This window comes from Nelumbo lutea, chromosome 2 (assembly GCF_056320005.1).
Source record: "Nelumbo lutea isolate HS-2025 chromosome 2, American lotus-T2T, whole genome shotgun sequence".
NCBI lineage: Eukaryota > Viridiplantae > Streptophyta > Magnoliopsida > Proteales > Nelumbonaceae > Nelumbo > Nelumbo lutea.
Genome location: NC_142685.1, coordinates 20,491,215 through 20,513,620, shown reverse-complemented (window position 1 = coordinate 20,513,620; position 22,406 = coordinate 20,491,215). Strand labels below are relative to the sequence as shown.

Sequence of the window (22,406 nt, the reverse complement as noted above, 5' to 3'; positions counted from 1 at the left end):
ATCTAGCCAAGCAAGTAGGCTTATCAATGATACTTGAAACTTCACAATTCGATCTAATTATCACATATTTGGATTTTTAATTCACATCCGATTAATAATAAAAAAACAAAATAATATAAAAACAAAAAATTAAAAAAAAATAAAGTTTATAGAAAATTTTGGATACATTATTACTATCATTATCATCATCAAGAATTACCACGTGCAAACATGCACACTTTCTACTAATGCTGAAAGGACATGATACCAGAAAAACTTAAAACCAATCAACCCACATCATCATACTGGTAACCAATCAAATGGTTTTTCATTAAAATTCATGGGGTTTTGAATGGCAAAAGCCTTTCTGATATCATGTCTTTCCAGCATCATAGGTTATTCTATGGGTTTGGGTTGAAAATGCTTATCCCTAAGTGAAACCCTAAATATTCTTTTTGAACTTCAAACTAATATGCTTATGATTATTTAGCGAACCACTTCAAAAATATCCACCAACCATTCTATTATAGTGGAGAGGATTAGGGAAACCTAGATGAGATATTGTCTAGTTATTGTACCTGGTACCTAGAAGCTAGAAGAACAATATTAGCCCTAACACCATCACAAGTGTGTGGTGTTTTTTTGTACTAATTATTGACAAATTCTAGATGACTGAAGATCCACTTGAAGTGGTTCAGCCTCTCTAAAATATAAGAGTGATCCACAATTCCAACTTCCATGGCTCAACCTCTCTTAAAGAGGTTCACAACATTAATTTTAATTTGACTTCTGAGTTTTGAGATCCCCCACCCCTTCAACTTGGTTTGATGTAATCCATTTGGTTGCAAATAGTTAATGGAAGCTTGCTTGATTTTCTCAAAAAATGAAGATATATGTACATACCTATGGTGATTAGCCCAATATCATTGGTATAGTTGTAGAGGATTGAAACACAAAGAACTTGGAATACTTTGCACCTTGTCCGTTGCTGTTTTTAGAAGCCTAGATCTCTTGAAAGAAAAAACTCTGAGATCATGGCAGGTAGTCACGCATTAGGAATATCTCCCATACATATATGATAAATTCATAGAGAGATGTTACCAGCATATCGTTGGATGCTATTGATTTGGAAGTGTTTGTAGAGTTTTTGCTTTTAGGAGATCCTATCTGTGTTTTCCTCATCATGGACTTCAGAGGCAGGGGTGCAAATGGATCGGATCATGATTTGATCTGATCTGAGAAGATCCAATTTGATGTGTTATATATATGTTATTTATTTATTTATTTATTTATATTGTATTTTTATAAATGTGTTATATTATTTTTTTATAAAAAACATGTATATATATGATGAAAATAATTAAAAGTACTTATATTTTTTTCTTTTTTATTTATTTAAATTGGTATATTTTATTTTTTCTTTTAATAATTTATTATTTTTTTAAAGAAAACAAGTCAGATCAAATCAGATCCGATAGTATTTGAATTCAAATCAAGTCCTATCATATCCAAACGGATTGGGTCCGACATAAACAGTGTTGGATCGAATTCGAATTCGATCCGATCCCTTTGCATCGCTATACAGAGTTGTACGATTGCATATTCTCTCTTCAATATTCAATGTTTATAGTTTCTCTCCCCCCCCCCCCCCCCCCCATTAAGTTCATTTGCTCTTAAGATTTCATTCCTAAGGGAGGGGGAGGGAATGGCCATTCCCTCAAATGGGGGAATGCCATTCCACTAGGAATGGGAATGGGATTCCAATTCTGTCCAACCAAACAATTAGAATTGGAATAACCCATTATGATCCTCCATACCACTATTCCCATGAACCAAATGGGGCCTAAAATCTTGTAAAATCCCTCCACACTCTCTAATAAAGGACATAAAATGTATGGATTGGTAAAGTTCAATGTTTGAGAAATAAACCCAATATTAGATACATATTCTAATTTATAATATCGGGTCCTGCTAGAATTGATGTTTAAAAGCCTAAATAGATTATAGGTTGACAAAGTGTGTGTGTGTGTGGGGGGGGGGGGAGAGAGAGTTGATTGATAGTTAGATAATCGTCAACTTTTACATATGAGAAAAGTCATCATTTTTTCAAATTTTGAATTTTACAAATAGTTTAGCGGTTTGATCTAGGGGTGAGCATGTGTCGAGTTGGTTCAGTTTCATGGCAAAACCTAGAACCTACCCTATAGGGTCGGTTTCAAGTTTTTGGAACAAGAACCTACCTTGTGAAGGTCAGTTCTAGCCTTAGCAGTTCCAAGGTTGGTTCTAGGGTCTACCCATTGAACCTGTTCTATCTTTACTCTCCCCCTTTAGAAAGAAAGAAAGAAACATATCCTTTAAAAACTTGATTTTCAATAATGGTAATATATAGTTTAAAACATATATTATCTTTATTAGTTAATTTGAGGAATTTAATATGAAGATTATCATAATATATTATTATATTCACATCCTGAATATTTTGGGATTTATTACGGACCTCACAACATGTCTCAACCACATATTGGGAACATCTCTCGTACTTGTACATTATTATTCAAGGGAAATGTTCCCAATACATAGTCAGATGTGGCTGTGAGGTTGGTGCATGGTTCAAAATTTCGATACGATACGCCCCGTATCAAGCATATTGTATTGTATCAATAGCTTCATGATACACCTATTTAAAAGTGTTTTGGGAACCACTCCTTTTTAATAAAAAATATGGTTAAAAACATGCCCAAAAGCCAAAATTTGAAAAGAAAAACTAGAAATAATAAAAGCGTGTTAATTTAAGTACCAATACACCCTTGCCAATACACAGGGGCATATCAATATTTTGAACCTTGTGTCGGTGTGAGGAATAAGGGTATCAACAGATTGAATTTGAATCGAAACAAGTAATATCCGATTCCGAATCCGATTAGAAAATGTGATATCCAAATTCAGTTTGATATATGATGGATATTGAAAATTAATATTTGAATTCGATTTGATTCAAATTCGACTAATTAATATTTTAGGAAATTAATAAATATAGAAAATATTTTTTATTTATATAAAGTATATAAATATATAAATTATTTATATAATTTAATTATTATATATGAAATATTTAAACATTATATATAAGAATTAAATAATCAGTTGAATTCAGATATTTGTTGAATAGAATAAGGTCATATCCAAATTCGACCGATTAGATATTTGAATTATCCAAATTTGATTCGATTATATCGAATCTCATATTCGAAATCAGATTTTCGAATACCATTGACAACCCTAGTGAGGAGCACTCTATGAGGTGCAAATCCCGTTTCGGTCCCATATGGGCTCCATTTGATAGGTAGCCTGGCTCATTGTGCTTGATTTTCTCTCCAACTCATCCAAACTCCTGAATGGATGACTACGTCCTGCGTTAGCTCCATCTTATAATACATTTCACATGGATCAACTAAAAATCAATTCTTGAAATCATCCCTTTTGAGAGATCACCTTTTTAACTCTAATACAAAAATCAATGTCTAGTTGATTCCTATTTTATGAGGATGACATAATACAAAAATAATTGACCCTTGAGAATCAATACCAAACACACTCAAAGCCAATTTCTCAAAAAACTAGACTACGTGGCAAAAATGATAAAGGTATAAATCGGGTCGTGCCACAAACGGCCTGGCACAATAGCCCATGGGCCGTGTCAGGCCCGACACGATGGTCCGTGCCATGCTGGGCATGGGGTTCAAAGTCCACAGGCCAGCACAACACGAGGCGACCAAGTGGGTCGTGCCTCCCATGGGCCCGCAACCCGGCCCAACACAACCCATATATACTATTTATATATATTTTTATATATAATGTGTAATATATTATATAAATTATAATTATATAATAATATATTAATAAAATAAACAATTGTTTTCAATTTTATTATACTAATTTATTTAATTATTGTATATATAAGCAATTGTATACATCAAAATTCATATAAAATTAAAATTTTAAGTTTTTTTTCAATTTTTTGAAATAAATAGGCAAAAATAGTTTTGGCGCGGTCTATGGCTTGATTTGGGGCAAGGCTTGGCCCACGGGCCTAGGTTGTGGGCCGTGCCAGGCCAATCCCCAAAATTTTCACCAAGGAGGGCAGCACGGCCCACGGGCCTCCTGCAGGCCATGCCGTGCCAGCCCGATACAACCCACTTCACACCTCTAAGAAATGATACCAAATAAGTCAAGGGTTAAATACATAAACACCCCCTATGTTTTAGCAAATGTATACAAACTTACTCTACTGTTTAAGAAATTACTTAAAGTACCCCGGACATTTCTCACAATTGACAAATATTACCTCAGTTCCCCCATTAATATCGGTTAGTATGTGCTATCACATGACATTATTATATTAAACTAGCAGAGGGCCTCCTTCGTAGGGGCTGGAATTGAATCATCAACCCGTTGACCTGTTGACCTAGTCTCTAGCAAAAAACTATTGAATCGGTCAACGATCCATTTACCCAAGCAGTCAAACCGTCAACCCATTGACCCATTCAATGGTTTTTGGCTGTTTTTTTTTTTTTTTAATTGGGAACCATCCAAGCAACCGGTTTCATTTTATCCTAATCTTAGTCCCTAGCCAAAAATCGTTGAATCGGTCAACGACCCATTGACCCAGATGGTCGAACCATTGACCCGTTCAATGGTTTTGGTTATTTTTTATTTTTTTTTAATTTTTGTTGTTAGAACAGGCCATCCATTCGAACTATCGACCCAAAAACTGGTGGCCATAACGGTTCCGTTTTCAAGTCGTATGAGTCACACGCTCAAATGGCATAACACATGTGGTACTGCTTAATGGACCCACACTCAATTTTTTGCCTGTAACTTTTTTGTCAGAACGAGTCGTCCATTTTTTTTTTTTTTTTTTTTTTAATTAGGAACCCTCTAGGCAACCAGTTCCGTTTTACCCCAATCCCGTCCCTGGCCAAAAACCGTTGAATCGATCAATGACACATTGACCCGAGTGGTCAAACTATAAACTTGTTGACCTGTTCAATGGTTTTTTGCCATTTTTTATTTTTTATTTTTTATTTTTGTTGTTAGAACGCGCCATTCGTTCGAATCAAACGGTCAAACCATCAACCCAAAAATCGGTGGCTAGAATGGTTCCATTTTCGGGTCGTATGAGTCACACACTCGAATGACATAACACGTATGATACTACTTAATGGACCTCACACACTCAATTTTCTGTAATTTTTGTTGTCAGAATGGGTTTTCCGTTCGAACTGAACAATCAAACTGTCGACTCGAAAATCGGTGGCCAGAGGGGTTCCATTTTCGGGTCGTATGATTCACACCCTCGAATGACATAACACGTACGATACTACTGCTTAATGGGCCTCACACACTCAATTTTTTGCTTGTAATTTTTGTTGTAAGAATGGGTTGTATGTTCGAACCGAACGATCAAATCGCCGACTCGAAAACCAGTGGCCAGAGTAGTTCTGTAATTTTTTGCTTGTAATTTTTGTTGTTAGAGCGGGCCGTCCGTTCGAACCAAATGGTTGAACTGTCAACCCAAAAACCAATGGCCAGAACGGTTTCGTTTTCAGGTTGTATGAGTCCTGCTCGAATGACATAAACACATATGATACTACTTAATGGACCTCACAAACTCAGTTTTTTGCCTATAATTTTTGTTGTCAGAATGGACCATTCGTTCAAACCGGATGATCGAATCGTTGACCCAAAAACCGGTGGCCATAATGGTTCCATAATTTTTTGCTTATAATTTTTGTTGTCAGAACGGGTCATCCGTTCGAACTGGACGGTTGAACCATTGGTTGTCAAAATGTTATTAACATTTATCAATAATAGTAAGTAATTATACTATTTAATTAAATAATCATTAATGATATTTTTAATAATTTTATTTAGTTATTTTTAATATAACAATAAATATTAAATTTATGAATAGGATTTATTAACAATACTCATTAAATTAATAATTACCAAAATTAAATTAAACTAACAGTATTTATCAGTAATAGTCAGTAATTATAATATTTTATCAAATAATCAATAACAATACTTTTAATAACATTTTTAATATAACAATAATTACTAGATTTATTAATAACAATATTTATAATTTTAATTTGAAGTAAAATTAAAGTAAATATGTATTTATAGTCACTAATTATATATTTATTAAATTACTGTAACAATCAGTAATTATTAAATTACAATAACTTATAATAACAGTAATAATTATTAATTATTAAATTACAATAATTAATTACTGTAGATTCAATTTCCTGCGCTGAGAGAGCACCCCTATCCTCTTCAAGCTATTTAGACAAAGATATCCCTTACCATAACATGCAATGAGAAAATGGGATTGGGTGGTACTTTTGTGTAAGTTATATAAGACTTCATGTTTTGTATTCAACATTAAATCCCACTGTTCAATTTGTGAAATTCGTTGTTTGGCTTAATTGGGTTTCTGCCTTTCTGATAGTTAAAATGAAGCAACCCAGATTGCAGACATAATCGTTCAACTTGGGGATGGGAGTAAAGCCCATATATCTCAAAGCTGGTATCTCATTAGCTCTTTCTTTTGTTGGATTCGTTTATGGAATCATCAGAAAAAGAAGAAGACTATTTCTAGAATTTCCTCAGAAGAAATTGAAGAGAATTTGTCTGAAACTGATAATTACTTGGATGAACTTTGCGACGGGAGAACCTTCATAACCTCAACTCGATGCCTTTATAGTGTAGAGAAGAAGAAGAGCTCTGTAATTCAAGATGGGCCTGATTTTGAAGATCAATTTTCACGCCTAAAGAACTGGGTAGTTGCTACTCGGGAGAGGGAACGAGAGTTAGAGAAGTCATTTCTCTGTTATTGTGGGTTGAAAGACCAAGAAATGATTCTGCTGCAGCTCCGGAAGATTTTGACACCGGTTTCTGGTTTTTTGGGATGAGTTTACGGGAAAGTGAAAAGGTTTCAATTCAATTTCAAAGAACTGTGTAGGTTGTGGGCTTTGTATGTGCGTGGACTTATTGCGGAAGCTTAGAATAACAAATCATTAGTATGACTGTGCAACCGAACTCTGCTTGTTTTAAGAAAGATTCTAGAGATATTATTGATTTTGGGATTTCAGATTTGGAGTTGTTAAGGCAGATCTAGGCCGACAAGAAATGTTATATTTTGAAAATTTGAACAAAAATTAAGGGTAAAATAGTCTTCTTATCTTTTCGTTATAAGTTATAATTTAAGTAATTAATTTCTTAAATAATTAGGTAAATTTGTGTTCATTTACTGAACCATAAGGCTCAGTTTGGAAGGAGTGCAAAACCTTATATTTTGCATTTATTTGCATTGTACTCTGTCCAAACTGAGCCAAAGGAAAAATCAATCATCATGCCAAACATCACCTAAAAGATTCATCCGCTCCATCGGTCCATTGTCGTTACATGCAACTGCTAACCAACTCTGGTTATATCACTAGTGCTGGTTTGGGTTACTTAACAGCGTTAAACCAGTTGCGCTGTATATATCTTAACTCTCAACCTTAACAAACAACATCTGCCGGAACACTCCAAGAATCTCTCTCTCTCTCTCTCTCTCTGTTGCTCCACCTCCTCTTCTTCTGCAACTTTGCAAAGAAAAACAATGGTGGGCAGTGACCAAAAACCTCATGCCATCCTTATTGCCTTCCCGCTTCAAGGCCACGTAATCCCAGCAGTCCACCTAGCCATGAATCTTGCATCCAAAGGATTCACCATCACCTTCATAAACACCCAATCAATCCATCACCAGACTACCAAAGCACAACCAGATAGCGGCGGCGACATCTTCGCCGGTGCCCGTAAATCGGGTCTCGACATCCGTTACAAAACTGTAAGTGACGGTCTCCCTATTGGTTTCGACCGATCACTCAACCACGACCAATTCATGTATTCTCTCCTCCACGTATCCTCGGCATGGGCCGAGGAACTCATTCGAGACATCGTCATGTCTGACCTTCCGCCTCCGGCCACCTGTTTGATTGCCGATACGTTCTTTGTGTGGCCGTCGATGATCGCAAAGAAGTTGGGCCTTGCTTATGTTTCTTTCTGGACCGAACCAGCTTTGGTGTTTACTCTTTACTATCACATGAACCTTCTACGCATGAACGGCCATTTTGATTGCAACAGTACGTCTGTGACTGAATCAGCTTTCCTCTCTGTGTATTATAATCTCTTTATCTGCTAATTGTGTAATTTATTTCGTGAGCAGGCAAGCGCGACGACACCATAAACTACATACCCGGCGTGCCGGCCATCGAGCCGACGGATCTCATGTCATACCTTCAAGAGACTGATACATCGTCAGTGGTGCACCAGGTGATCTTCAAGGCATTCGAGGACGTCAAGAATGCGGATTTTGTAGTCTGTAATACGATACAAGAGCTCGAACCGGAGACCATCTCGGCTCTACAGGTCGAGAAGCCATTCTACGCGATTGGACCCATCTTCGTAAGTGGTTTCACAAAGAGCACCGTCGCCACCAGCCTGTGGTCGGAGTCCGACTGTGCCCACTGGCTTGACACAAAGCCTCATGGGTCAGTCTTGTACGTCTCGTTCGGGAGCTATGCTCATGTTGGTAGACAGGATATAGAGGAGATAGCCTATGGGCTTTTGCTCAGCAAAGTTAATTTTGTTTGGGTGCTTCGACCTGATATCATAAGCTCCGACGTCACCGATCCACTTCCTGATGGATTCGGGGAGCAGATGGAGATGGGGAATAGAGGGAAGGTTGTGCAGTGGTGCAATCAGATTGCAGTGCTCAAGCATCCGGCAGTTGGAGGGTTCTTGACTCACTGTGGCTGGAATTCGATATTGGAAAGTATTTGGTGTCAAGTTCCAATGCTGTGCTTCCCTCTGTTGACTGATCAATTCACTAATCGGAAATTAGTTGTTGACGATTGGAGGATTGGGATGAACATCAAGGACAAAATGTCGATCAGCCGGAAGGAAGTCTCACAGAAAATCGATGCTCTGGTGAACGGGAAACTTGGAGATGAGTGCAGGAACAAGATTAAGGAGGTGAGGAAAGCATTGGAAAATGCACTGATGCCGGACGGATCATCACAGAAAAACTTGGATCAATTTATCGAGGATCTGACGGCCAGAACTTACAATAAGCTTGGAGATGGCCTCAAGGAACACACAGCTGTTCATCCAATCAAGTAAAGACATAGTGGTGGTATATCGTCAGCTATTTTGGGTTTGTAATCATGGCGTTTTGGTTCTGGCATGTGTGATGTGTAGCTCTTGTTTGTTGTCTGATGAAATAATTTAGGATTTGTCAGGGATTGATGGCAGAAATAGAATTGATTGTGATCTTAATGGGATAGCTAACATCAATCAGTTTCAGTGTCTTCTTAAAAAGTTGTCTTCCACAGTGGATTAGATGCTTATCAACACAACACCCAGAATGGAACGCATCCACAGATGACAAACTACTGCTACTTGAACTAATTAATTGCCCACTTAATCTAGTGCTGAAATGTCTCCTCAACAATGAGTAGGACGGGTTAACAACTTAATATCCCAAATCAATTTCAGCCCAAACCCAGCAATAATATATGTGGCTTGAACCTTAACCACAAAACTTACAAGTGGAACTAAGTCACAAACTCAAACTCCCAGATGACATTCAGTTGTGTAGGCAAGATTCAAAGTTCGAACTGAGTGAAGATGGTAACACAATAAACCAAAAGGGGGCCTCCTGTGCCGGAGTCAGTAAGTACAGAACAAAGAACAAAGATCACACAGGAGATGTGTGAAGAGTAGATCCCGTTTTACAGGAGACACTCCGGATCTACTACCCGGTACCCACAACTTATTCCTACATCCTTACCCACAGAGCACCACCACCGTGCATTTGGAACATTTCTCCGTGAGCAACAATGAAGATGTTCCTAGTGTGAAGCTGTAACGTCAAGTGCGTATAGATGTGGGAACAGCACGTGGGTAGCAGCAGATCCGAGCCCCACAGGAGAGCCAAATTCATTTCCACCCCTTCTTTTAGTTTCTAAGGCTGTATTTGGTTGCAGTGTAAATTTACTTGCACCAGTACAAATGTAAAAATCTGCAAATTCTTGTTTAATTTTATTTTGGAATTTACTTTATTCTACTTCATGTCTTAATTTACTTCATAGTGCAATCAAACAAAATAAACTAAAATTTGAAACAAAAATAGATCAGAATTTGCACAATTACAATCATGGTTTTGCATCAGTGCAAATTTATTTGCATTGCAACAAGACACAGCATAAGACTCAATTTGGAAAGAGCACCAATACAAATATGTAGATAGGGATGGCAATTTCATAGGAATTTTTGGGTATCCGATCCATCTCGACCCTAATAGGACCTGTTTATCAAAACCCTATAAGGTTTGGGGCGGGTTTGAGATTTTAGATTAAAATCCTATAAGATTTGAGACGGGTTTGGGTTTCGACTTTAGGGTATCCGATACCTGATACCCGGGAAGCATAAATATGAACCTATTACATTATATATCATGCACAAATTTATAAATTTTAAATACTAAGATAATTATTCTATTATTAATATTTTATTTGTATAAATTTATTGAGATTAAAATCATCATTTAATGTAAATTTGGATTTGATAGATTGTTTATTTCATTTAGTTATAAAATATTAATTTTAAATATTATATATATTTTTTTATTTTTAGTTGGAATTGTTAATCATATACATGAATTGATTATTTTGATGAACACAAAAGTTAATGAAATCTATTTTATTTCATTAAATAACATAAAAGGCAAGATGACTTAATGACTTAAATCAGTATTAAGAGATTTGGTGCTATTATTAATTGATCCGGGTTCAAGTCATACTATAAGCGTTAAAAAGCTTTTTTTTAATAAACAACGTTTGGAAATGGGATTTAACAGGTAGAACGGGTCAGAACGGGTTTAACGGGTTTGGGACAGGACGGGTTTGAAAAATTGAGAGGAAAAGTTATACAAGTTTGAAATCAGAAATACATAGGTGGGTTTGGAAATGAGTACGGCAATTTGCACAAGTACCCTACCCATTGCCATTCCTACCATTCCTAGAATACAAAATACAAGGCCTTGCACTGTACATATTTGTATTTCTACTCTTTCTAGTGGAAATACAAATATGAAAAGTACAAAACATTGCATACTATATTTCTAAGCCTGTACATATTTCTATTTGTACTCTTCCCAAACTAAGCCTAAGGCTCGGTTTGGAAGGAGTACAAATACAAATATGTAAAGTGCAAAACCTTGTACTTTGTACAGTACATATTAGTATTTGTACTCCGTCCAAACTGAGCTTAAGGATAAGGCCAACTCGGTAACCTGACATCACGTCCAAAGTGCAAGAGGAGATGATGCACAACTGACCATTGCAGATTTTTAATATTGAATTTGCATCAGAGAATCAGATCAAAGGCCAAATTACTCGATACATACCCAAATAGGTAGCATACAAGGGACAGTCATCTTGAGTTTGTGCTCCTGTCAGACCCGTAAAACTTATAGGTGGATGCATTCTTCCTTGACCGGAAATACAACAGAAGAAACACAACAAAGCGGTACCCAATTCCCATGGAAAATAAGTACAGCAAATTTTTCCACTTCTCATTACCATCAGTAGAAATGTCATATGCACTACGAAGAGCCTGAACCCCAGAGATGGACCTTACTTGCCCGACTGCAAAGGAAGTCCCAATGTACTCGTTCTCCAGAAGCCCCTGCAATACAGGCATAGATGAAACATGACAATCAAATCTATTCAGATGAAAACTAAGCTAAACAAACCTCTCCTCCACCTATAAATAGTTCGTTTGACAACAAGCTGGCTAGGTCTCGTTAGAGCCAAGACTTCACTGGTTCATTACTACATTTTTTTTGAGTCATGATAACAAGACTGGTTTATTACTTCATTACATTGGATTAGGTGCAGATACCCCTCCCACTCTCTTGTTCCGAGTCCTTGGCTAGGTCTGGTTAGAGCCAAAACTTCACTGGTTCATTACTACATTTTTTTATGAGTCATAATAACAAGACTGGTTTATTACTTCATTACATTGGAATAGGTGCAGATACCCCTCCCACTCTCTTATTCCGAGTCCTTGACTTCTTTTCTTGCAAAAAATTAAAAAAAAAAAAAGCTGGTTCATCAGTACCAGCTATTGTGGCAAGAACCAAGATATTAGCTCTAACCCCGTGATGGATTTGTTACACATTTGAACATTAATCTGACAGGGTAATATTGAAATAACAGGAAAGACCATGACACTCTGCCTACCTGGATAGAGTATGTATGGAAAGCAATGTAGGACAATGGATAGGTCCACACTGGTCCAGGCAAATCACTGCGAATTCTAAAGTAGCCTGCTACAAGCATCATTAGCACCTGAAAAATATGAACATTGGATTAAGGAAGCCTGGCAAGTAGCTAATAAGTTTGAATCAGTAGAAAGTCCAGGTCTACATAAAAAATATTCTGTAACTGCAAGAGCTACTAAAAACTCAACCAACATCTTTTCACTTTTCGAAAAAAGAAAGCATCACAAAGATGAATTAATGAAATTATAGATGAGATGGAGATCATTTTATTAGTCATCTTTTTTTCCTTTATAGACTCCAATTGTTAGAGATGGTCTCTCCAGAATAGAGGTTACATGAATTTAGCAATGCTCCCTAATCAGATCAAGTTCCTGAAAATTAGAGATGCAAATGGATTGGATCCAATCAGGAATACCCAAATGCAAATTTCATTCATTAATATTCAGATTGGAATTATACCTTATCCATTGAGTTTACTTCGACCAGATTTAAATATTGAACATCATTGATAAATTAAACTAAAAATGATCAGAATATTATATCTTATTAATAAAAATAACTAAAAATGACTTTAATAGCATATATCAAGAATAAAGTGACTTGAAAATAACTATTACAAGACTTAAACACTAGTAAACGTACAACAATAAAACCGACATTACTAATAGATACATATTAATTTTGTGTAGATATATGCAGACATATTTAAATATTATCAGATCAGACTTAGGTGTGCCCATATTTTATCCAATTACAAATCAATTTAATTGGGATCACCTTAATTGGATCAAATTTAGACAAACAGATTCATAGCCCTACTGAAGATGCTGCTTTGGCACTGCAGTTTCCCTGCCATATAATTAAGGTTCAAAGTATTGCTACAATATCCCCTGTATTGAGTTGTTCCAAAGGGTCACCAAATCACCTAGTTTCAGGGTTTTTGAAATTTTGATTTTTTAAATGTTAAACACAAGTATTATAACCACCTGCAAAAATAAGAAACAAAAAAATAATAAAAAAAGTGTATCAGTCACCCAAAACACATGATGCACATGTTCATGTATTGGGTGTACTGATACATTGAACCTTACATATGATAACCTGATGTGCTGCAAAGTATTACTAGGATGTAATTGAAGTCTCATGTATACACATCAATCCTTTGCTCACATAGTTCCGCGTATACATAGCATGTATTTTCTAACAACAGACACACTCAACTACCAAGTATAGCTTAGATATCAAACTGCAACATTTGTTAGAATAAAACTTGTATTAATCACTATAATAATGAACAGTATAACAAATTAAACAATTCCTCCAAGTTAGAAATAAGCACCCACACCTTTGAAGTTCAGTTGCAATACAACACTAGTAAGTCAAAAGGAAGTTGTATTGCACTTACATGAATGAACAACAATGTCAAAACACTCTGGAAAAGCTCTCTCCAAAGAGAAGCAACAAGTAGCATGATGCCCTCATTTACTAAAAGGCACATGAAGAAATTTAGCACAAAATACATCACCAGACTGAACTCATCCCGCAGTCCTATGAGAAAGTAGAAGACAAGACTTGCTGAAATCGAGATGAGGAATAGGAATGGAATGCTAGAGAGGAGCTGGCCAAGTAAGAAAACAAATGCCCCTGAATGCTGATTTGCTGCCTCATGTGTGTAGACCTGGAAAAGAATAATAAGCAAAAATTTTAATAAATATAAGATGATTCCATATAAAGAATCTTTAAGTTCCCACATAAAATTCAAGTGTTCAAGCTTCAAGTGGACAATACACAGACCAGCTTGCCCACAGCAAATTCTTGTCAAAATCAGCAGTGAATGAGAGAATAAAAAAGCATGACCCTATTACATGGAGAAGATAATCAAATTTCTCAGCAGGCAATTTTTCTTGGAAGCTTTACAAAAATTCTTTCTTTTATCAAAAGTTCAAAAGTCAAACAATGTATTTTTCATGTGAATGATTTGCTACTTGCAGAAATCAGAGGTGTGGTTATATCTACATTACTTGATGCCTAGACTCAATGATGAAAGGTTTCGTAAATTAAAGATTCCTCAAAATGCCTCCTTATATGATCAAGTTCCTTCTAAATATGAAGTATAATTTACCTCAGCATGCACAAATTATGTTCTATTTGCATTCTGCAATAAATCTCTTAGAATTTTCAATTTATTGTCAAAAATACTGAGACAATAAGGTGATAAATGCCTTATAATTGTTTATAAGGTAGCAAGTTCATTTTAACTATTATATTTACTAGCCAGTCTAGCCTTAAGGCAAGACTGGGAAGTACAATAAGGGAGCCATGGCTTCATTGAATGGTAAAATTTGACAAATATGAGAACATGGATCCTATACTGAGACTGGCCAATTTTTGTGGAAAAAAACACCGAATGTTAGGTCCATATCCAGCCCATCCCTATAGCCATGAGTCCAAGACCAACATTGGGCAACGACCCTCTATTTCTTAAGGCAATTACAACATGTATGCAATATGTCTAGGAAGAATCAGCATTCCCAGACTCGAACAGGACAAGACTGGACCTTTGGACTGAGAACCGGCAACCAAAATGTCTTTTGGGTTACAAGAAAGTGCATTTTTATCAATGGATTGCTAACCAAGAGTATAACCTGCCCCATTAGTCCTTGGCTACTGAATCTGCAAGGCTGACCTCATTAATCCTAGCATTTCTTTCTGACTATATGGTCCACACCAAAGGCAAGGGAATATTTCCCATATAAAATCCCCCTCATACTTAGTCATCTCACATGCCAGCTCCATAAGAAGTCTTCCATGGTTTCTGGAAGTAACCGTGCACCCCAAAAATGCGAAGCAATTGAACCCATAAACTTTTTGCAAAGTTGCAGTAGAGAAATAAATAGTCCACCAACTTTATAAACTAACTTCATATGAATTTATTGTTTTAAGTTTATCTTGATGCAAAAGCTAATTAAAAGATAATGTCGACTTTTTTAAAATTTTCCACATTTTTAAAGCATGTCAATGGATCAAATAGGATGGTTGAACCATTTGACCTATGATTCAATGGCCATGGTTTTAAAACAGGATCTGCAGCACACCACAGTATAAAAGGCTACATAACCTATCATCACGTGTCATTGGTTACATAGGTTTTTACAGTGTGATGAGCAGAAGATCTTAAGTGCATGGTTTTACCTACAGCCTGTCTGACAACTTTGGGTTGAATGCAAATATGATACCACAGGATTAAGGGGTGTGGTGCTACACATACTATGTATAATAAACAGAACAAGCCACAGAGAAAAAGACAGGAGGAGGATGGGGTAGAAATGGAACTAATGTAAAAAAAAAGGATGAAACAGGAAACATAAAATCATGGTTCAAAGTATTGATACGCCTCTGCGTATCGGTACTTAGATACACACAAATATTTTTTTTAGTTTTTTTTTTTCAAAATTTGGTTTTTGGGGAGTATAAAAAGGGTGGAGTCCCAAAACACCTGTTCACCTGAAAGATACGATACGATACGCCCGATACGGGGCGTATCGTATCGATTTTTTGAACCTTGCATAAAATGAGGAAGAGTGAATCAAAAGAAGGTAAAAATGCCATGCCTTGTCAGCTTATGACTCAGTGCCATTTCATTTGTTCTGAGTATTTATGATGTTAGGAATTACTGGAAATATCCTAACAAGAGAACTACATATATTGTGTTAGGATCCAACCAACCTTCCCAAAAGGTTAATAAATTTACAAGCTTTATCAAGAAAGAAAACTGAGAATGACAAAAAACCAGTGAAACAAGATATGAGAAAATGCTCTATGGTCATTAATTAAAACTACAAAAAACAGTGAATAGATTCTCTTGTTGAATTCAGTGGTCTTGGGGGATGGTGGATCAGATTCTAGAGTGTGGGCACTCAATCAGTCAGGGTCCTTCTCTTGCAAGTCCCTTTTGAATTCTCTTATTGCTACCTCCCCCTTTCCTTCTTTCCCTGTCAAGGAGGTTTGGTTTCAGCCCATTCCTCCTAAAGTCAGTGCTTTCTGTTGGGAAGTGTTCCATGGCTCCATTAAAACTTGCGTATCTGCTTCAGAGGAAAAGACCAAATTGGTGCTTGTCCCCAAACTGGTGCTCCTAATGTAAGTTGTATGGTGAGACTGCTTTTCATCTTTTAATCTCCTGTCCTTTTGCTAACTATACTTGGGAATGGTTTTCCTCTCTGTTTGGTTGCAGTTGGACTCCCCCTGATAATCTGAAAGGCTTCTTTAATTCTCACATTTTTAGGTGCTCTAAAAGAAGAGGCAGGATTACGGGGAGATGCACTAGAGCAGCTGTGGCTTGGACAATTTGGGAAGAAAGAAACCTAAGGATTTTTTATGACAAGGAAAGAAATAAAAGAAGCTGTGATTGAAGCAAGGTTCAAAATATCGATACAGGGCGTATCGGCCTGTATCGGTACTGTTTTTTTTTTTATTTTTTACGAAACTGGTTCAGATGGGCCGGTTTAAGGCCGGTCTACCCCCTGAACCACTTTAAGGGTGGCACATTGGGTGGAAACCTTAAAGCTGTTAAGTAATTTTACGGTTTCTTCAGATCATGGGGAACAATTGTTGACACTTCATCTGGAAGACCTTTAGTACATGAGGTCTGAGTCTCCGCCAACTGCTGGGTGGAAGAAATTAAATTTCGATGATAGCTGTTTGGGAAATCCTAGCCCATCGGGTATTGGTGGGGTAATAAGGGACAAGGATGGAAATATTTTAGCCATGTACTCAAGTCCTGTTCAGCATGGTGATGTGGTGAGATCAGAACTGATGGCAGCAGTGTATGGAGTAGAAAAAGCTAAAGAAATGGGGATTCACAGGCTGATTATTGAAGGGGATTCAACAATTGTTGTGAATTGGCTGAAGAAGGGGGAAGGAGTAATATGGAAGCTAAGGAATGAGCTCAGGCGCTTCAAGCAGATATCTAAAGACATCTTGGTACAAATAAGGTGGATTAGGAGATCAGCTAACCACATGGCGGATGGTTTAGCTAAACAAGGGATTCAAAGACAATCTATGTTCTGGGCTGTTTTATAATTAATGGGATAGTTTCTTTTGGGCTTTTTGTTTTCCGCCCACAACTTCTTGTTGTATATGCTCTTTTAATATAACGAATCAATTTGTGGTGCTGATAAAAAAAAAAAAAGTGAATAGAATTCTTGGAATGACATGATGTATTGAGTAGTTCCATTATTCCTTAAGCCAACATTGAGAGGGGAAACATACAGGAAATGTTACTGAAAATCTGAATAACAATAGTTTCAACATTGGGAGACCCCCTCTATTTCTCTCTTATTAACATTTTTTTTTGTTTCATTGCTACCAATCTGAAGGAGGGAGGAGGGGAGTGAGAAAAAACAGAATGATTTACCTTTATGTCAGTTAGATGAGAAGGTAATCCAGCAATACTTAGCAAGGAAGTGAATGATACAAATACGAATATTGCTGCAACTCTCACCTGCAACCATAAGAGGCATAGAATAAAGGAAATGAACATGGTAAATGACACAAAATATAATATACAGAAATAACTTGGCAATACGCCAATAAAACGAGTAAAAATGGTTGGCATCCTCCAAAACATTCAAAAATTTTAAATATGCCAAACAAATGAACCACCAAAAAAATTTAAAAAAAAAGTTTTTTAAGAAGCATGCTCATTGTAGCAGACTTGGGATCACATCCCACTGCCACCAGGGTTGGGAGTGGGAGGGAAGGAGGGCTATCCCGTTGTGTAGCCCCATGAACCAAAAATGAAATAAAATAACTCATTATTATAAGAAATTCATGATGGAAGCCATCATAGGCTCATAGCCTGATAAGAACAAGTTTTGCCACCTAGAACAAACTTCAGTTTTGAAACCGATTTCATTGGGAAGTATCTAACTCTATTAGCTCAGTAAGTCTGCAAGATCCCTTACCCCCATAAATCTAAATCAGGGATATTAATTTAAACCAAGCTTCTGTTCACAGTAAAGCCTTGCCTTTGCAAAAAACAACCTACAAACCCTTCATCAAACCTTGCCCAGTGTTTTATGAGCACAAGGCGCAAAAAAAAAGCACAAGTGGCATTTTGCGCCTGACACATGAGGTGCAAGGTGAGGCATATGCCTTTTCAAAGCAAGGTGCAAAATGCAACAAAAAAAACTAAAATTTTCAAAAAAAAATGCCAAAAAATCAAAAAAGAAAATTAAAAAAATATTAAGCATAATAAAAATTAAAAACATAAACTTAATTTAAAATAAATGTTTTAAAAACCTATTGTCTCAAATTTAAATACATAAACATAACATGTAAAACATGTTTAAAATAAAATCAAGCATAACATATAAAACAAATTCAAGGGGATTAAGAATTTAAGATACTAATATGGGGTTTTCAAAGCTTCGAGGGGATTAAGAATTCAAGACACTAATTTTTTTTTATCAATAACAGAGATTTCATTAATTGATTGAGGAATGGAAATACATAGAAAGGGAGATAAAATATCTTAACTCCCAACAACTGCCACTAAACACCCAAAATACAAAAGTTTGCACTTCTCTTTATCCATGTGCATTGAACTTCCACGTCCTTGGTCAACCATTTGTATTTCCTCTTTTCATTGCTGTAGCTCCATAATCTTGAGTTGTCTTCATTTAACCAGTTCAATACAGTCTCAGAGTCTCCTTCTATGATCAGCTTGTTTATGTGCAAATCCTTAGCCCTTTCAATCCCTTCCAAAGCTGTTAGAATCTCAGCTCTCGATGAGTTTCCTATTCCAATTGGCCCAGAAAAATATGGACTTGTTTGGGTTTCAAGAGGCTTGTCGGGGATCCGGGGGCTTTGCCCCCGGCCCAGCCACTAGTCATAAAAAACCAAAAAAATGCACAAATTTTCAACAGGTGCACACCTAGGGTTAAGCACAACGTGCACCAGGTACAATCAGGCACACGCCTTTTGAAAGTGTTGCGCCTGGGGGCTAGGTGAGGCACATACCTTAAAATGCACCTCACCTGTGCATCTGGCACGCCTTTTAAATCACTGACCTTGCATTAATGTCCTTCAAGTTCTTTGCCTCGACAGCAAGATAAACCACACAACAACTCCCATGCTCTAAAGGCCTTACAAGTTCCCTACCTAGAACTCAAGCCAGCCAGTCTACATCTCTTTCCACCCAAATTGTAGAGATAGTGATAGTGAGGGCTGAATGGTAATTTTACTGTCTTATTGAATCAGTAATTTTCTATTCTTTATTTCTTGTACATAACTTATTGCTCTACAAGGACAGAAGTGTCTTTTTACATTCTTTAATATAAATAGTTCTTTCTTGATGTGGTCACCGTAATGTGACACACCCCAAATCTGCTGTGTCCTCTCTTGTATGAACTGCTCTGACACAAATTTCCCCCTTCAGGTGCACAACACAAAGAAAAGAGTTCTCCAAATTTATCAGCTGGTTCAGGGTGATACAAACCTTGATCGTTTCCATATTTGAGAAATCATCACTATCCAAAAACCGCCTAACCTAGGCGGTTGAACCATTGACCTGTTTAATCCAGTCACTCAATTATGGGTTGTACATTAAATGTGCATACAAACATCTAGAGGCCATTACTTTGCGCTTGGATGTCTGATTGGGGTGATCTTTTTCTTTTTTGGGTAACTTTTTGAGATCTATGCATCCCAAGGCGCCAAAGGCACCTTGCACTGCTATTTTTGCCAAAAAAAATATTTTTTCGGTCTTAAATTAAAATTTTTAGCATTTTTTACAAATAAAAAGTAAAAACCTGATTTAGAAATATGAATTAAACATAAAATAATGCATATATTACATGTACAATATAATTAGTACATTATTTATTAATAAAATGTGTTTATAACTAAAAATATGTAGTTATATTATATGTACTGGTCTGGCACAGTATGGCCCATTCTACCTAAACGGTCAAACCCATGACCCACAACTCGGAGACAAAAGACAATAAAAATAGTACTAATAGTTTTCAAGTTTTCAAGTATTGGAGAAGAACAATGTGGGGTAGACTTGTAGCATAGAAAGAAAACTAATATTAAGAGCTACACTGCCACATACTCTCATGGAAGCACAATAAAGAAAGAAACAAGAAAAATTTTAATTATATGGAAAGCTGAAACTGTTAAGATGAAATCTGGAAGGAATATCAAAAATAAGGAAATAAAAACATAGAGTAACATGTATAGTTGGAACTTGGGACCTTCTTAGATGTTATTCTTGATGTATTTGCATGCATGAACACATTGTCCATATACACAAATATCAAGAGTTAACTCTGAGCTCAATGCAATTAATGCATTCGTCCTTTTGGGAGGGGAGAACACTCACCACTACAGATGACAAGGAATGCCCTAGGCCAGAAAATATTGTACCAACACATAGTGTGAGAAACATGCAGAGAACCAGCCGAAGCCAGAAGTACTTCCATTCCCTTGACATAATTAATAATGATCTCCATGTCAAAACCGCTACCCTTGTAGCATTGCTAGCCTTGCCCCTGCTCTTAAGAATTGGACCTTCCTGTAAAAATAATTTAAGAAATGACCCTAAAAAGCAAATAAGTAAGCATGCTAAATGCAACACGGGTTTCTTTCTTATAAGTCTTCCTAATAAACACATTTAGCCAATATGATTATACATGAACGCATATGTTCCATATATTGTTCATATGTTTACAACAAAATTTACAATATGTGCAGAGTGGGGATGATGTATCATTGGTGGGGTCCTTACAAGCTTCTCAAGAAAAGGGAAGTAAAGCTCAGCCTTAAAGATGTTTCAAGGTCTTTTCCATCCACTTGTCCACACTATCTCTGGGACAATGAAAAATAGAGCTAATGAAATATTTCAACCTATTTCTCTTACATGGACTACAATAGTTGCCAGCCTCTAACAAGAGATCCATAAGACATCATTAGAAAAATCAATTCCAACCACAGATAGAGCCACAAGAAGCAAACAAAGATTTCTACAACTTTATAATCTTGAACAAGCTAATGCAACATTTTTCCACTTCGCAGAAAACTTCTAAATATAATTAAGAGTGCTTAGTACTTCAAGCTACTTTGCACACAACTTTAGCTACTAAAAACAATTCAACGCTAACAAGGAAATGAATTTATAAGGGTGATAAATTGCACCTTATCTGTGAGTCTTGCTAACATAGATTCAACTGCAGCAGCATCACTGGATGATTTGTACGTTGCTTCAAGGGTACGTATTGCTACTGCAGTGTCCATATTTACGGATGAAAAATCCCCATGGTCATCCTGTCAAGAGTGTTACCTTTCTGTCATGAGTAGGTGAATCAGTTACAAAAGAAACATATGAATGCATGCACACACAAAGAAAGAAAAGAGTAAAACATCAGTTGCATATGAAATGCAGTTAGGACCCAACGGAGGAAAGATATTGGGTTTAACCAATGTTTTCAAAACCAAATTGACTGTTCAGACCATCAACCTAGACATACATGTACAAGAGTCTGCACATATGTATTATAGCCCAAAGGTTCACAAAAATGTTAGTTTAAGGTTTTTTTTTTTTTGATAAATAACTGAAATTTCATTAAAATTTAATAAAAGAAGAGCAAATACTATTAATTTAACTTCTTTCTTACCCTTTTTTTCTGGCCTTTCTTTAGAAACATAGGTTAATTGTTGTTACCCTCCCGATCATGAGCACCCCAAAACTGGCCAGCCCTCCCCAACCCTAACTCCTCTCTAGCATGGGAATCTGCAAGGTCATTGACTTATATAGGAAACCACCTGAAAATTTAGTTATTCTAGATGCTGACGCCCTAGCTTCTTTTATGAAGTTGCAAGAGTCTCAGGGCCATATAAAAAGAATCTACACAATTGCAACCCGCCAACCATCTTGTACAATTATTCTTCTGCTCTTGCTTAACTTTCTTTTGAATATTTTCCCACTTATTTTAACTTCCAGCAGCAAGAAACAAGGGAGAATGAT

At 36.4% G+C, this 22,406-nt stretch overlaps 2 protein-coding genes across 5 annotated transcripts in view; one reads left to right on the top strand and one right to left on the bottom strand.

Annotated features, from left to right (window-relative positions):
• The first annotated feature begins 7,277 nt into the window (after positions 1-7,277).
• LOC148869035 (UDP-glycosyltransferase 86A1-like) lies at positions 7,278-9,387 on the top strand. The gene is made up of 2 exons (XM_088968641.1): positions 7,278-8,174; positions 8,258-9,387. Exons 1-2 carry the CDS (start codon positions 7,652-7,654, stop codon positions 9,211-9,213), a joined length of 1,479 nt encoding a protein of 492 aa, XP_088824767.1. The 5' UTR covers positions 7,278-7,651; the 3' UTR covers positions 9,214-9,387.
• A 2,029-nt stretch (positions 9,388-11,416) lies between these two features.
• LOC148869034 (ABC transporter G family member 3-like) overlaps positions 11,417-22,406 on the bottom strand; it is a 52,615-nt gene continuing 41,625 nt past the window's right edge. For 2 of the 4 annotated variants that reach the window (XM_088969145.1, XM_088969146.1), the window contains exons 7-12: positions 21,578-21,706; positions 20,766-20,957; positions 17,793-17,879; positions 13,785-14,057; positions 12,339-12,446; positions 11,417-11,781 (exon numbers count right to left, since the gene is read on the bottom strand). In XM_088969145.1, coding sequence (XP_088825271.1) covers positions 11,527-11,781; positions 12,339-12,446; positions 13,785-14,057; positions 17,793-17,879; positions 20,766-20,957; positions 21,578-21,706 — 1,044 coding nt within the window. In that variant the 3' untranslated portion in view covers positions 11,417-11,526. Of the gene's footprint in view, positions 11,782-12,338; positions 12,447-13,470; positions 13,626-13,784; positions 14,058-17,792; positions 17,880-20,765; positions 20,958-21,577; positions 21,707-22,406 lie in introns of all 4 variants that reach the window. The other 2 variants (XR_016107109.1, XM_088969147.1) reach the window with 2 other exon arrangements.

Bases quoted from the DNA above. Each gene is read 5' to 3' on its own strand.
- LOC148869035 (XM_088968641.1), top strand. From the start codon at position 7,652: ATGGTGGGCAGTGACCAAAAACCTCATGCCATCCTTATTGCCTTCCCG. The intron at 8,175-8,257 runs GTACGTCTGTGA...TTTCGTGAGCAG, and splicing joins CGGCCATTTTGATTGCAACA to GCAAGCGCGACGACACCATA.